At 41.7% G+C, this 16,732-nt stretch overlaps 2 protein-coding genes across 3 annotated transcripts in view; one reads left to right on the plus strand and one right to left on the minus strand.

The window, feature by feature from the left end:
• LOC122811252 (pyroglutamylated RF-amide peptide receptor-like) overlaps positions 1-16,732 on the plus strand; it is a 921,192-nt gene that overhangs the window by 272,870 nt on the left and 631,590 nt on the right. The window lies entirely within an intron of this gene.
• LOC122811253 (RE1-silencing transcription factor B-like) lies at positions 218-15,355 on the minus strand. 2 transcript variants are annotated; one of them, XM_044082973.1, is made up of 2 exons: positions 15,275-15,355; positions 218-924 (listed from the first exon to the last, which is right to left on the minus strand). In XM_044082973.1, exons 1-2 carry the CDS (start codon positions 15,348-15,350, stop codon positions 263-265), a joined length of 738 nt encoding a protein of 245 aa, XP_043938908.1. In that variant the 5' UTR covers positions 15,351-15,355; the 3' UTR covers positions 218-262. The 2 variants fall into 2 exon arrangements, with proteins under 2 accessions (XP_043938908.1, XP_043938907.1); XM_044082972.1 differs by having other exon boundaries at positions 218-1,134.

A 16,732-nucleotide genomic window follows, 5' to 3' on the forward strand; every position in this document is an offset into this window, starting at 1 on the left:
TTCCTCTAAATCTCAGGCTATAGAAGTCTCAGAAGTGAGAAATTAGCACATGTAGCTATGTCACTTTGCATTTTCTTTGTCTTTTTTTCTACTTGTACCCTCAATATTTTTTTTTTTTTTAGAGTTTTTATTTTATTTGTACTTTCTTGCCACTTGAACTGTGACCTTCCTGTTTCATTCTTTTTTTTGGAGTTTTATTTTGACGGAATTTTTTTTATCAAAATTTGAATTAAACACACTTAGTGCCATTTACCCTGCTTGATTATTTGCTTTCTTTCTTTGCAACAACTGCTAAACTATTTTCAGATAGAGGTGTGCCAGATTTCTTTCTCTCTGTATCCTGTATGCTTTGCTCCACATCACAGCTGTTAGCAGAGCAGTCAGGCCTGCTTGACTTGATGTTGAGTTGAACCTCGTGTTCCTTGGAAGTTGCATAGCAACAAATAGGAAGGTTGATATGCTGCTTTTGGTGCTTCTTAAGGCCAGTATGAGTGGCAGCTTCATATTCGCACAGTGAGCGACTCAGTGGCTTTGGCTTTCTTCTGGTGGTCTTTCTTTTAGCTTTCTTCGCCCTGCCTGATACTTCATTTGCTTTCTTTCTTTTACACTGTGATATCTTGTTTTCACGAGTTGACATACTATTCTCTGAAGCTGGTTTTTGACCACTTGTTACCACCTGACAGGTAACATTGCAGTTTTCCACGTGTTCTGGCAAAGTTTCATTTTTCTCTGGTTTTAGAATGCTAGCATTGTTGGTGTCATTTGTATCCACTTTACTTTTGCAATGGTCCTGTTCCACATCTTCATGACTGCTTTGGGCAGAACATTCCTGATAATTTTGTACTTCTGAAGTACTCCCTGTATGATCAGAGCAGTCTGCGTGTCTTGCATTGACGTGGAGTTGAAGACTGCGCCTTTGGGAAGCTGCATAGTAACAAATGGAACACAGGTAGATGCGAGGAGTAATGTGGCTTTTTGCATGCTTCATAAGTTTGTTATGATATCTTGTTTTATAACTGCAGAGACTGCATTTTAGCGGTTTAAGTTCTTTATGAACTCTCTCTACATGTTGCTTCAGAGCATGCTTCTTAGTTGTCATATAGTTACACTGGCCACATTTAAATGGCTTCTCATCTGCAGGGAACATTGCAAAGTTATCAGTTAGCATCAAAAAGAACTTAAACTTTACACTATCCATATATTACAAATCTGCAAATACAGTAAGTATACAAATTACAAGATTCCAATGACAATTAGCAATAACATTTTCCATGTTAATAACCTCATTGGTATGATTTTGTTCAGTTGGAGAAAGTAAATTTTTCCAAAACAAAATAAGATCTCAAGGAGGATCCGTCATGTTTCTAGAAGGATTGGTAGATATGAGTGTGCTGCAAGAGGGGAATCAGTGGGCAGGCAGACATGTTGAAATGACTGACAAATGAACCTTGATAGAGGAATAAGAAAGGCTAGGGGACAGTAACTTGCATATATACTGTAGAACCAAAAAAATTCTAGCCTTAAAAGGCCATTAGTTGTTAATGTGGCACCAGCTAAACAAAACCTTTTCCATTTGCTAATATTTGATTTTCTAGTAGAAGCATGTTGCCTTCTTTAATATCTGCTGCATATCTTAAGAAAAGAGGTGTGTAAGAGGTAGTAAAATGATATCATCCAGGGAGTTGGCTGAAGTTGTTTTAAACTGGGGTGTATTAAACAACCCCTGTGCTATGTGAGGATGTCCAGTATGTGAGGAAGCTTGTGGTAACTGCCTTTGGCCATTTCCAAATGAAGAGACCATCACTGTTGCCTTGACAGAATGGAGTCATTACAATGTTAGGAGAGTCCTTCTGAATGTTCAGAATGACCCTAGATATCAAAGGGTGGACAAGCACACTGGAACATAGCCATCCAGGGAAATGAGAATGCATCTGTTTCCCAAGCCTGCTTGCAGACTGTCCTGGAGTAGAATTGTGTCTGTTTGTTGTGAATAGAAGTGAGCAGCTCTAAGGTGTTCACACCGCTGGATCTAATTAATCCCAGAGGACCCCATAATTCAATTTCCAATTGTGAGGTGTGCACTGGCACTGCACAGCTTGTCTGCTACAATGTTTTGCTCTGATGAAATGTAAGACGGCTATAGAGGGAGAATGGGCTGAATTTCACAGGCTACCATGGATTAATCAGTTTAGCAGATTTGATCTGGAAAACCCTGTTTGTTTGACAACACTGTGTTGCTGTCTGTAATCACTTAGAGGTGCTGGGGACCACAGTCTGTTTAAGAACGCTGAGTGAAAATTGAGAGCATTTATTACTGCCAACATCTGTCATTTGTGCTTTGGTCTTTTTTGGTGTTTTCTTTTTCTTTCAAAGACCCAGTGCTTTTATCCCCCAATAGCACAGCTCCCCCACAGAGCTCTCAAGCAAATTCTGAGGCATTTCTTGCTAAAAACTTTTTGATCTGGGATGGAGACTGGGAAACTTGGGATTCAAATAAAATGAGAAGTTATGTACCTCTCCCCTCTGAGGTGGAGGAGGACTCATCTCCAGGACATTTATGTGCAAGTGGCATTGAAGGCCATCCACCAGATAGATAGATGTTTTCTGCAAGATAGAGTTATTAGATGTGTGTGTCATAGGGGGCTGTTGGAAGGATCACTGGGAGAAAAGCATCCAGCGTGATGGCTGCCATGATGAGACCTAATTCTGTAGAACATACCTGGGCCTGAATTTTGTTCTGAAGAAGGACGGTGACAAGGCAGACTTTTCAAGAAAAGAGAGAGAGATATTTTGCAAAATGATGATGGTGTAATCTCTGGCTAGAAGAAGTTAACCTGGTGGTGGGCAGTGAGGAGCCCAGTCGTCTAGATATGGAAACAACTGGAATCCTTGGCATGGCTCTCTTTTTAGCAGTTGATATTTCTGGTGTGTGCAATTTCCCTTGAACTGGGTGGAGCGTCTGGAAGGACAGTCGGGCAGCACCTCAGGATGCTGGAAAGGGTTTCAGAGAGGATTTTCTCTGCACCACCCTTCTTCTGCGGACCCCCCTCTCTCTTGGATGGCGTCTGTCTTCCTCCCCCTCTGCTCTAGGGGTGAACTGACCTCTGTTGTCAGGCGTCACTTGTGATTTACAGAACCACATTTTTTTGAAAAATGGACTGGACAGAAAGAAGAGTCTTGCCATCTTGTTCATCTGGTCAAAAGTATCATTCACTTGAGGTCCAAACAATGCTAAGCTGCATCCTTGGGCGCCTCAAAGCCACACACCTGTGCTCAGCCCTCTAAGCTCCATCAGCTGCATATGAAATACTCTTTGAAGGCGGGTGAAGTGACATAAGTCAGTCAGCGACCGCATAGGACACCTTTAGATAAAATTGCTTATCGGAAGGGCTGTTATAAATTTAGAAGGCCTCCATGGGGTGGGTTCCATCGAATCAGGGGCCGTCCATGCCCTTCCGTGCCACCACTTCCATTGAAGGGCTGTTATAAATTATAAATTTAGAAGGCGCCCATGGGGTGGACACGATCATCAGGGGCCGTCCATGTGCCACGTGCCACCACTTCCATAAGTCTGTTTAAGGAGGATGTCAGAGGAGGGAGAAGAGAGACAGGGGACCTTGGGGGATCCTCCCGACTCATCCAAGTCTGGTATCAGACAGGACTGACTCAGGGGGTCCATATGCTTACTTCTTTACATGTCCTCTTACGTGGGGTTCACCTGACTGATCAGGAGAATATCAAGCAGGCTAGAGACTCCCACTCCGAGAAGAGAGCCCCCCCAGCCGGCGGCAGGAGGGACTCTGCCAAACCCGATGCCGGGGCCAAACTTCCAAAGATGGCACCATGGACAAGATGGAGCAGATGACTGAGCCGAACACTGGGGTAGAGAAGGAGAGGAATATTATGTTGTGGATGTAGCCGCTGTCTCGAGACCGGGCTGTGAGCATTTTGCCAGTGCCTGAGACTTTATTAGTCTGCTTACCACCCTCTCAAGGTCATGATTGGAAAGCCTGGCTCTGATAACGGTGACCTCTCTGGAGCCAAATGGATGGAACTCAGATGGGGATCTGGACCTCTCTTGCGTGTGGAGGGCGAGATGAGAATGACCTCCTCTGAGCCATGGGATGGAACTCCAGAGATGGAGATCTGGACTCTTGCGTGTGGAGGGCATCAAGGTTGATAGAACTCAACTTATTCCTGCCTCTGACTTCTTGGGGCTGAATGCATGGCACCGAGGCACAGTCCTGAAGAGGTGGAGGGGTCCCAGGCAAAAACAAAAAGTGTGTGACCCGTCTCGTCAGAGACATCTTCTGACAGCACAAGTCACACTTCTTCATATTGTTGAAAGGAAAAAGAACACACAGAGCCACACACAGAGACAGAGGCACACACAGAGGCCCACACCAGAGCCCACCACACAGAGAGGCCCACAGACCACAGAGAGACACAGGAAGACTGAACACACACTAAGAAGTCCCTGTCAGGAATTAAGAATAAATGGAAGGGACCTAGAATAAATGGAGGAGGGGGGAGGAATGAGGGGATAAAAGGATAAATAAAAAAAAAAAAAAAAATTTAAATTAGAGAAAAAACTAGCCAAGATTATATATATATATTGTATAGGGAAAAAAAAAGGAGAAGACTAAGATTTGCTCGAGCTTTAGTATAGAGCAGAGCAGAGTTGGAGGACTCGGACCCACCCATCCAGCAAGAATGAAGGCGAGATTGACAACTTAACATCTAGTCTTTCCATACAGATTTTAGATGCTACTAAATCTTTCTCATGTGGAGTCTGGCTAGAGGGGAATCCTAGATATTATGAATCTTAATATCCTGAGAAATTCCCTTGCTGAAGTCCTAGACTGAATGAAACAAAAATTAGTTATGTACTCTGCATAACTCTGCATCTATATTGTCCGTTTTCATCCTTCCTCACCTGGTGGGTCTCTGATCCAACATCAGATTCATCCTCAGGCACTTGATAGACTTTAAGCTCTGTAGCTTGAGCTCTTCCACTTACCCATAATCCATCTCTTCTCCTTAGTTGCCTCAAATCAAGTTTGATCATTATTCAGTTAGCCACAAAAATACACTTTAGTATCAGCCACTAACAATTTCAGAGGCAAAAAGAACCAGATATTACTAAAGAGTAGCAATGTTGAAGAAACAGAAGAGACTTTCTGGAGCCCACTCAGCAAGACCATTAAAGAATATCCTTCAGAATATACTAGGAGACGAGCAAAAGGAAAGGGCCTGGAGGGGAGAAGTTTAGGAGGGATGAAGACAGACAACACAGATGCAGTTATGGTGAGTACATAACTGAAGTATATGATGTCTTTTTCACCCGTTTCTCAACTGATGGCACACAGAACCCAGCAGAGTAGTTTTGGGTGGTCCTCAAGGAAGGATATTCTGGAGTACAGTGATGATAAAAGTTGCTCTGTTCCTAGAAAAAAAGTCTAACATCTAATGTGATATGAAGGTATGACCATGTAGCAGCTGCACATATGCCATCTATGGAAGCTTTTTAATGACCCTTTTTAATCTTTGATAACCATGTTGCCAAAGTGGTTAGAAAATCCTTCTATGTGACCCATCTGATCATGAAAGGGTTCGCATCAAGATCTAGGGATGTAATGGTGCCCCTCTACTCTTCCTCATCAGACCCATTATTGAGTACAATGCACCAATTGGAATGTAGCTGGCTAGACATCTGCAGCAGCTGGAGAGACCACAGAGGTACCTAACCAAGAGGATTACTGGCCTCAAACAGTTGCCCTATTCAGCATGTTTGAAAAAGCTAAGACTGTTCTGTTGCATACCGCTTTCTCAGAGGCGATCTCTGTAATAACGTACAGAGCCATGTCCAACCCAGAATTGTTGAACATGCTTCATCTTAGCAAAACCAAATCTACTCGAGCTACATGCTCTAGGGATATAAACCTCAACACAACAATGAATAGAACATGCTGGAGGGATAGATTCCCCTCGCAAAGACTTCCCTTACTATGGAACAGGATCCTGGTCTACATAAGACAGAGCCCCTCACTATTCCTCTTCAAGAGGAACCTTGATGAGTGGATGGGTAATAAAGTTCACACCGGGGATCACACCAACAGCACTACTAGATAGGGGCCAAGGGTACTAGCTGCTAGTACAAGGGTCTAGGGAACTACAAAAGGGGCAGTGAATACCGCACAATGTGGCTGGGCTAATATATGCCTTTGGGCAGATAGCCCAGTACCAACCTATGAACCTAATAGAAAGTAGATGATGTGGCCATAGCCTTGGTAGAATGAGCTTTAGGATGTTTGGGTAATGATAGCCCTTTAGTTTTATAAATGAATACAATGTAATCAGTGAGCCATCTGGCCAAGATTATTTTTTGATATTGGTTTCCGAATTTAGTTTTGGAAAAGTGGATAAACAGTTCTGATTTCTTTGATCTTTAATTCTGTGAAAGTAAAATCAGAATTGTTTATACACATCCAATACATGGAAAATGTCTTCACCTGTGTTAGAAAACTGGCAGGTTAATAGTCTGATTAAGGTTAGCTTCTGAGGCCACTTTAAGCAGAAAGGAATAGTTAGTCCAGAGGGATACTCCGTCCTTACGAAAGATTAAGTAAGGTGGCTGGGAAGAAAGTGGTGGAGTGCTGACACCTGTCTAGCTGATGTAATGGTGATCAGGAAAAGTATTTTCCAGGATAAATACTTTTAATACTGCTATAGCTGCAGGCTGAAGGGGGGGGGGGTAGAGTTAAGGCTTGAAAGACAAGTATAAGGTCCCAAGGCAGGATAGGGTCCTTAATACAAGGCCAAAGCAGCAGATTGCCTTTAAGAAATGCTTTGCACAATTTCAAGGAAGTCCGAGAAGAATTCTTTTGTCGAATAATTAGCCCCATTATTGAAAATGGAAGCCAGAAAATCAAGAATAACTGGAATCAGTTCTAAAAATGGATCTAATATGTTTCTGTTGGTCTCGGATTGAAAACCTTTTCATGTCTGGGAGAGGCAATATGGATGGGTGTGACAAAAGGTCCTGAACAGGATCCAGCACTCTGGGAGTGTGAACTAGGTGAGACCACAGGAAGGGAAACCACATTTGGTGAGGCCAGAATGGGGCAATGAAGATAACTGCTCTTCCGCTGTAATGCTTTCTGAATAAACTTGGCTATGAGAGGAGCTGGATGGAAGGCATGTAGTTGACCAGATGGCCAATTGTGAACCAGAGAGTCTCTTGGTGATGACTCCTCTGAGGGAATTAGGGCAAAGTACCTCCTGCACTTAGTGTTGGGGGGGGAAACAAAGATGTCGCAGTATGGTTGACCCCATCAGCAAAATAACATTTCTGTTACTTCCCCTTGAGTGGTATCTCAGTCTATCAGTAAGATAGACCTGCTTAATTTGCCTGCTAACAAGCTGGTTTTCCCCAGAATGTGCGTTGCCAAGAGAAGCGGATGGAAGAAATCGCCCATTGCCAGACTTTCATTTACCTCCCTGCATAGTGGGTAGGATCAGGCCTTTACCAGCCCACAGACATGTTGCTTGTCTGAATAGCATTCATCCCTATAGAGAGAACATCTTGAAAAGCCTGACTGCTCTCATTTCTTGGATGTTGGTGTCGAGACAAGCCTCTGTCTGGGACCATCCTTCCCAAATAATGCCTTCCTACCCTAGTTGGGAGGCATCTTTAGTTACTGTGACCTTGGGTGCAGGCAGAGAAAATGGCAGCCCTGAAAGACGACTTGTGCATGTATCCACTATGCTATGTGATGCCTGTAGATGTTCATGATATGAATGAGTGCCATCAGTGGATGGTGTCTGATGCATCACTGTACCCCTAGAGTCCACTGTAATACACTCATGAGAAAGTAAGCCAAAAGTACTAGTACTATTGATGCTGGTGTTGACCCCTGTAGTTGTAAGATTAATTTGCAGGGGCTGAATGAAGAGAATGTGTAATCCTTGTTTTCATAGGGTGTCCACTCTTGTCTGTGGTAGATTTGCTATTTGTGATAAAGTATGTAGACTGACACCAATGAACGCCAGGGATTGCATTGGGGAAAGCTGTTTTCCGTAATTTATGGTAATACGTAGTTGAAGACATAGGTGTGAAGCGAGTAGTCCCTGGCTTGAATGAATAGACACCTGGTGGAAGCAGATAGGAGCCAGTCATCCAGATAAGAAAAACACCTGGAATCTTTGCAGTCTCATTTGAGCTGCAACCACTGCCATGCATTTGGTGAAAATCCCTGGGGTCTGTGGCAAGACCAAAGGGGCAATGTTCTGAATGGGTAGTGACAGTCTCCCAGCCAGACGTTTGGATATCTCCTGGCATGCCTGTGTATCTTGATATGGTAGTATGCATCCCGGAGATCTATGGAGCACATCCAATCATTATTTCTTAGCAGTGGTAGGATGGAATGAACCACGACTATCCAGAATTTCAAATGTTTTACATAGTGATTTAGATTGAGATCCAAAATTGGTCTAAGGTCCCCCTGTCTTTTTGGGCACTAAAAATAATCCTGAATAAGTTCTGGATCCTTGTTAGTCTGGGGGGACCAGCTGGATGACTCTCTTCCTCAGCAGCTTTTCTATTTCTATGACTGCCACTTCCTCTAGCTGGTTGGAATGTCTGCGATTCTTTTGTTGCTTTTTGGAGTAAGAAGGGAAAATATGTAATAATGCCTGGATATTGTATTCTGTACACAAGTGTCTTTGGTAATAGCTATCCAGGCTTCTGAGTGTTGAGGTAAACACCCTCAACTGCCTTCAGACTGCAGTAGTTTAGTCCGGTAACCCTTCAGCAACACAGAAAAGGTTCCTCAGATAAATGTGGTTGGGCTTCTAATCCCTCTTCCTAGGAGGAGACTGTGTTTGTTCAGGTTTTCAGAACCAGCCCAGGTACACCTTAGGTAGTCCCCCCAATGGATGAAATGGTAGACTTTATCTCCCACTGGGTCTGAAAGAATCTGGATGTCATGAAGTCCATTCCCAAATGCCCTGACAAGTACTTTGTAGGACCCAAGGAGAGGGTTTATTGGAGCAAGGGTACCACAGTGAATGTTATGGTGGTTGCAGCAGCCACTAAAAAGAGCTTGTGCAACAGGGTTCTTCAGTCCATCCCCCTAACAGGGAATCTATGGCATTTGACAGATATGGAAAGTGCATCTATGCTTCAGTGACCTTTGCTGTAAGGTCTGTGAATTATCCAGCACATGTGATGAGATTTCAGAGGGAATTGATCAGTTTTCCAGCACCCTCTCTGGGTCCTTGTCTATGGAGAACAAACTGTCAGTTTCTTCACAACTGGCCATGATTCAGTTCCTATCCAGCGCTTCCATGAGGTTAATTTCTCATGCTTTGAGAGAGCAGCTAGAGTGGCATTTTCAGGTATAACCATCAGCAGGCATGCCTGGCTGTGTCTTTGTGATTTTGTGAAACCCTTCATGTCTTCGTTCTTCAATGTCCCTTTTGATGGATCCAGAATGTTTGTCCCATGCTAAAGGAAATTCTTTCCAGGAGTGAACAATATGGGAAGACTTTGCCTGCTGTTAGAAAAGGACTTTCTCCCGAAACTAGAGAGGTGGCAGAAAATTGCGGTTCAGAAAATCACAAGGTTCTCCCCAGAACTTGTATGTTGATAGATCCCCTCACACCAGAGGGTGAACTCTAATGGAAGATACTCTCCCCACAGCAGAAGTGGCATGCAACATCAAGGCTTTAGTCAATGTCAAGGGATGATCTGGGGGATCCTTCCCCTTCATCGAAGTCAGTGACTTCAGTTAAAGAATCTGTGAAGAGTTTAGGTATCTTCTCTTACACTCCAACTTCCAAGGGGGCTCTCTGGTAAGAGGCTCCAGAGAGGACTCAAGTGCCAGCTGAGTCCTGAATAAGGACAGTCTTGAGGCTTGACTGTACCAGCTGTCCCAGTGGGAAAGAATTAAAAGATTCAGCTGTGCAGAAGACAGTTGACTTTGGGTAGACCTGGGGGGGGGGGGGGTCAAGAATAACTTTTCCCTAGAAAGAAAGCTCCCTCCACTACCTCAAAAGCTAAAGACATGGGGGAGCTGAACCTGGCTTTCACTGGATTCAAAGAAGCTCATGAAGGATGAAACACAATCCCCCCCCCCCCCAGTTCCAGCCTCTAAAGCAAAGATTGGAACCAAGCTGTCTAATACTGAGGCTCAAGAGGGAAGGATGTTGACACTGTGGCTCTGAGATCCATCCAGATCTGACAGGATCAAAACCCTCTAGATCAAAGAAGTTGTCAGAGTTGAAGCGGGCCATGTCTTCTGATCCAACACAGAAATACTCAGATGTCTGAAGTCCAAAATCTCTGCAACCACTGGACGGGTCAGAGTAGGAGTAAAAAAAAATTCAGTCTGTGAAGTATGAACGCTCACGTTTCCAGTGGAAGACGGACAGAATAACATCCAGCTGTGTATCTGGGTTCTGAAAAACTTTTTCATCATCCTATCCACATCTGCTTAAGACAAACTCCTAAATGACCTGAGGGAGAATGAAGTGGAAGGTGGATAGGAAACTTCAAGGAGTGTCCTGCAAAAATGGAGAGCGAAGCCTCAGTGTTACTGTTTCAAGAAAGAACGTAGCAAGAACTTGAGGTGACTTTGGCTTAGGCTGGGTCAGATCTGAATGAGAGGATGGATCCGAAGCCTTTAATTTCAGTGAAATCAGACCCACGGAGGTGGATGGATCCAACATCTTAAGAGTCTTGTTTGTTGGACTGCAGCCTGAAGAAGTTTTAGGAGGAAAACAGTCAGAGGATCACTTAATCAAATCCTTGTCTTTGTCTTGAGCCACTCCCGAAGACTTTTTGGAGAAGGATTGGGCTCCAGAATTAGGAGGAGGAAGTCCTTTCAGTACAAGTCTGTTCTTTTTCTTGACCTGGGCCCGATTTATTAAAACTAGCACTAATGTCATACTCTGTGTTGAGGTGAGCTGGGCCAGGGCAATAGACATATTCTAAATGGTTGTCAGAATTAGGGATTTTTGTGCCTGCAAGCTGCACACTTTTTTTTTTTTAAATCAGGTAAGTTTATCAAACATATCAAAAAATAGATATCTGTAGGAGAAAGATAATGAAGAAGAAAACTACAAACAATGGTAACAAGAATACCCTGAGGGTAAAGAATAGATATGCTAACAATGGTAATGGAGAAGAATACAAAAAGGTAACAAAGCCTGTAAGGGTAGAAGGTCACACAGAAAAACTACTTTAATTTAAACAAAGATTTATATATAAAAGTTTATTTTCTTTTACAGAGGAACAGGAACATGAAGGAAAAAGGTATAAAGCTGGATAAGAAAAACTAATTTCACTTTACTATCCCACACTCAAGCTAATGGTGTCCACATCTTATTGCTAAAGCGTCAAATGAGATCTGAGGTAACTAAGGAGAAGAGAGGGATTATGGGTAAGAGGAGGAGCTTGAGCTACAGAGCCTAAAGTCTATTAGAGTGGCTGAGGATGGATCCAGTGTCTGATCTGAGACCCATCAGTTGAGTAACAGACAAAAAAGACAACAACGGATCTCAGGAAAAGATCAGATCATCTTTTTCCTGTAAAAGAAAAGCTCTTTAACCTGAAGTATCTAGGAGAAACCACAGCAATGCAATCCTGTGAGGAGTAAGGCAAGACTTTTTAATGTTCTCCTGGAAATCTATTCTGCAATGGAGATCTCTCACATAAGTGAGAGATCTCTGACACTTTGAAAAAGACTCTACAAAGATAAAACTAAATTAAGAAAAATGTGATTGCCTTACAGTCTGCAATAGACTGTCCTTGCAGTCTTCAGTCGGCTATCACTGGAGCTAGACACTTTGTGAACACCCTTAGAGCAGTAGTGGATAACCTAAAGGGTAATCCAGAGAACTGAAAGCGTTACCCAGACACAGAAAACCTTAATTTGAAATCTGTAGCTATAAGAATGTAACAGTAAGCGTCTTAAATTTACAGTCAGCAAAAAAATTAAATAAAGGAATAAGAGTTAACAAGTTGTGAAGAGATATTTTGAACTTTGGGACTTTCACAAACTGGTTGAGGGAAGGGGAACAAAAAAGTTCTAGAAGTGGTCTCCATGAAGCTGCTTTCTTTGGTGCCAGAAACATCCATTCTTTCCACAATTCCTTTTTCCCATTTTTGCACATGGGGTTGGGGTGTCACTTTACCAGTGACAATCTAGAGTCGAGGTTTACACTGCCAGGTCACTAGCCCTGCAATGGTAGTTCATCTACACCACAATCATGCATGCATAGTCACGCATATGGACAGTTTAGAGTGTCCAGTCCACCTACTGCATGTCTTTGGAATGTGGGAGGAAACCAGAGTGTGAACACAGGGAGGACATGCCGACTCCACACAGAATGCATCCCTGCCGAGAATGAAACTGGGGAATGTCTTGCTGTGAGGTGACTATGCTGCCTACTGTGCCACCTTGGTACCAGAAACATTCTTGAATAAATAGCATTTCTCTGCCAGGGAACCAAAACCAGCTGAATTACCCCCTGAGCCAGCAGATGTTGAATGATAGGGAGCAGTAAAGAGGATTGATCTTGCAGATGATGAATAATGTCCTAAAAAGGAGGAAGGGACTCTCACTGCCATCTATACCCCTGATGCATTGCTCTCAGAGCTCATTTGACTGCCATTACCTGTTGCCAGAGAGAGAAATAATGGCCAGATTTTGGAGAAGACTTAAAGAACTGGCAGATCAGGAAGGGAGGATTACAATTTGTAGATAATCATTCAGACTTGTTGGATTGTGCTTGTTTCTGGGTGTCTACATCATAACATCGTAGATGCAGAATGTTTAAAGCTCACAAGAGTGAAAATGCCAAAACTCCCCCGCTAAATATATATTCCAACTCCGAGATCGCACTACGGTGAGGAAAGGGCAAATATCCCAGTCTTCACTGTGCTGCGATCTCAAAAACGGACCCTCCACATTTTGGCACTTTCGCTGATGGTGCCGTTCAACATTTTGATTTTACGATAATATGATATTAGATCCGTTTCTGGGAGGCTCCCCAATCTTTTTGGAGCTTCCTTGCTACTTTCTTTGCTTCACTTTTAATTAAAGGATCCCAAGATAGGGATAAATCCTTTAACAAACTTGGAGAAGGCAGGCTAAAAAATGTCATCCCTTGAATCAATTTCCCTCAGTCATTAACCTCCCAATCAATGGAAGAATTCAATATAGCTTTATCTTAAAACAAATTTTGAAAACATAACAAAATTAACTTTATCGTAACAGAAGAGGCATTAGATGAGCCATAAGAACATTTCAAAGAATGTTTGGTTACTTGAGAAACAAAAACAACAGGATTTAGAAGATTAGCCTTCAGAAGAATTGAAAGTTGTACTAATGTTCCTCATCTTTTCAAATGAAGCAAGCAAAAACTATAACACATGAACTTGACAATTAAGAATCCTAAAAATAAGACTGGCAGAAGAAAATACCCTTTTACAAACTCTTCAAAAGCTTTTTCATCCTTGTTAGAAGTGGAGGGATTAGCATTGACTAAATGTCTAGAAAGTTTATCTACATAAGGATTTAAAAAGGAAATCACTGCAGAGTCAGATTTGGGATTATTAAATAAGACTGGGCAACTTTATGCAATCTATTCTACTTAACAGGTGCTGGCTGGCTGTCAGGCATGTTGCTGGTTAAAATAAAAAAAATGCTCAAGGCTGGAAGACTAGGGGGAACATCAGTAGGTGAGGAAATTCCAGTTGCAATAAATTATGTTTTTTTCAAAAAACAAAATGGAATGTCATTCCCACTCTGAAAATAAACTGGTTCATCCTAAGTGTGGTTTCACAAAAGGACTTTCTTTTCCATGGGAAAATCAGAAGAAATCTCCTCGGTGACTGAAGCAGATGCCTGAGGAGTAAACTGAATTTGTTTCCTCAAAATCTATTCCCTGTTCATCACACTGGGAATCTTCAGAAACTGAAAAATTCCTTTTTCTCTTACCAGTAGATCCAGAATGAGAAGGTTAAGAGCCTGATCTAAACCAATAAATCTTCCCTATAAATCTATCTCTGAAATAACAGACACAGGAGGAAGATAAATGTTTAACTTTCTGCTTCTTTTTGACAGGAATATCCACAGATACAGATGGACTCACCAGGGACATCACCCCTGGAGCAGGCATCTTAATCCAGGTAGGCAGAGAAATATTCCCTATTCCTTCCTCCAAGACTGATGAGTCATTCACTCCAACAGCCACAGAGGGTATGTCTAAACCACAGACATTTGTGGATGAATGAACTACACTAGAGGTATTCAAGGAAGAAGATGAGTGGTCTGAGGAACCTGAAATGGCTATTGCAGAATCATCCATCTGTGGCTAAGGCAAAGAAGCAAAGGCTGTCTGGAAAAGTTATTTTGGTGACCAGAGGATAGAAGAACATAGAAACTGCTAAAATGTTTAATGCTAAATCCAAGAAAGAAGCCTGAAACATAGGTAGCTACGAAAGTAACCACCAAAGTAGCATTTTTTACCAAAAGTACACAGTGACAATCACAAAACACACTTGTCCCATTCCCTAAAACACATTATAAAACTAATATCAATAACAATTGGAATAAACTGCAGAAAAAATAAATTTTACACTAAAAGTAATAAAAAAACTACACTTTTTCAACAGACAGAAATATCACTTGAGAGTTTTTAAAAAAAATAAATAAATAAAAAAAAGGATTTAAATCTTAGCAAATACAAAAATTATTTTAATTAAAAGTACTGTTTTAGTCATAAAATTAAATGGTGGAAGGTTTTTTCCCTAAACAGAACTTCTGTCCAGTAATGAATAAAGGCTGGCTGACCAAGCTGAGAATTCTTCAGTGGCAGGAAAGCTCTGAAAGGTTATCACCCAGACCACTGATTTTTCTCCTGTCTAACTCAAGCTATCAGCAGTTAGGACACAATGAAGGTGAGCTTAAGCTTTGGAAGCTGGCTGGGCGTTATAACCCATATGGCTAAGGCTACTGCAGACACGAGTTTCAGTCTCTGAGATCGATAATTAAAACGGCAAATACAGTAGGATACACAATGTAACCTACACAAAAACATTTGTACAGAGCAGTTGTATACAATATACACAAATGAGACAAAGTGACAAGCAGTTGGGGTCCACATCAAGGGGATTTTGTCATGTAAAGTACAGTCCTAAATGTTCTACAAAAACAAATAAAATACTTCTTGCATACACAAAGGTTTCCAGCTGTAATTTGCTCACCTGAATGGGTCCACATGTGTCTGTTCAACTGGAATAGTTTAGAAGTTGAATAAGGACATTTCAAACACTGATACATTTGTGCAACTAGAAAAGAAAAATGTATCATTATTATGCATTTTATCTTTAATGCACAAATACAGCAAAATGCCTGCAACACTGTTTGTTTCAATCTCACGTGGCTTGAGCAGGCTACCAACCTTGACACGTGGCATTCCTGAAGTGCTGCAGCAGAATGGATACCAAACATGTTTGAATGCCAGTTTTGTTAAATGCTTTGCTTTGTTTATGCACTGGCTGTGATTGCCTGTGTGTGATATTTTTACTTTCCTACACAGAGTACCATTCCTAACATTTTTTTTTTTTGGGGGGGGGGTAAATGCACTAATTATATACACTCAAAATTTTGAAGTGATAATTTTGAACTGCAGTATTGTTAATGTTCTGCACACCACAAGCAGACTTGCAGTAGGGTTACATATCTTATTTGCAGGCCATCTATTCCTCATTTATGAACTCTGTGTATTTTTCATCTGTCTTCCATACAGTGAGTAGGTCTGGTAGAAAGTTTCTAGATGCCCCCTAGGCATCCATAAATAATCACAAGACATGTAGTTCCATATGACCGTATAACACAGGCATGACCAGCCTATATGATTAAACAGGAAGTGCACTATGCACTAGGTGTCCCCTTTCATTTGTGATCTTTGCATATCATATAATGATGTAAAGATAGGAACCATAGTCATAACACATTCATAATACAGTACAAGTGGTGGTTAAACCTTTTTTGCTTCCCCTTGCATGCAGCCTTCCTCACTCTTTGTACTATCACTCAAATATCTCTCTCTTTGTCTGTAGTTACCGTACCTCTCAGCTTATTGTATCTCCAATTTATTACCCTGGTTTGTTGTACAAAATATGGCACTGTCACATGCTTGGCATGTTATCACTCCTGCTCACTTTAACTCTAACTCTTCTTCTCTTTTTAATTCATATTTTATAGGGGGCAAGCCCAGTGTACCCATCAGTGTGACAGCTGCACTTCAACAGCCCTGCTGCTAATATTAGATTCTCTGCATCTCGGAGAAGAGAGAATGCTCCAAGATGCAGATCTAGGCTTTAGTACAAAAGTCCTCCAATCCTCCCCTTTTATACATTCTATCTCATTGATCTAAGAAGAAAATATTCAAGTTTTAGGTGATGTGGATCCACATATAAGATTAAAATTATCAAAACAGTGATTACTTTATCTCACAATCTTTACTATAATTATAGAACAGATTGCCAAATAAAGTAAAACATGCTGGATAACATTGAGTGTCAAATTTGAATGAATATTTTAGCAGATGGGAAGCGTACGCTTGGGATGAAGTAAGCAGCATGCATTACTAAGTCTTGCGCTCAAAATGCAGCAAATCTAACTGCCAAACTGCAAAACTATGAAGGCTGTTTTCAAGT

The sequence above is a fragment of the Protopterus annectens genome, chromosome 9.part0 (genome assembly GCF_019279795.1).
Source record: "Protopterus annectens isolate FY-2018-M chromosome 9.part0, PAN1.0, whole genome shotgun sequence".
Classification (NCBI taxonomy): Eukaryota; Metazoa; Chordata; order Ceratodontiformes; family Protopteridae; genus Protopterus; species Protopterus annectens.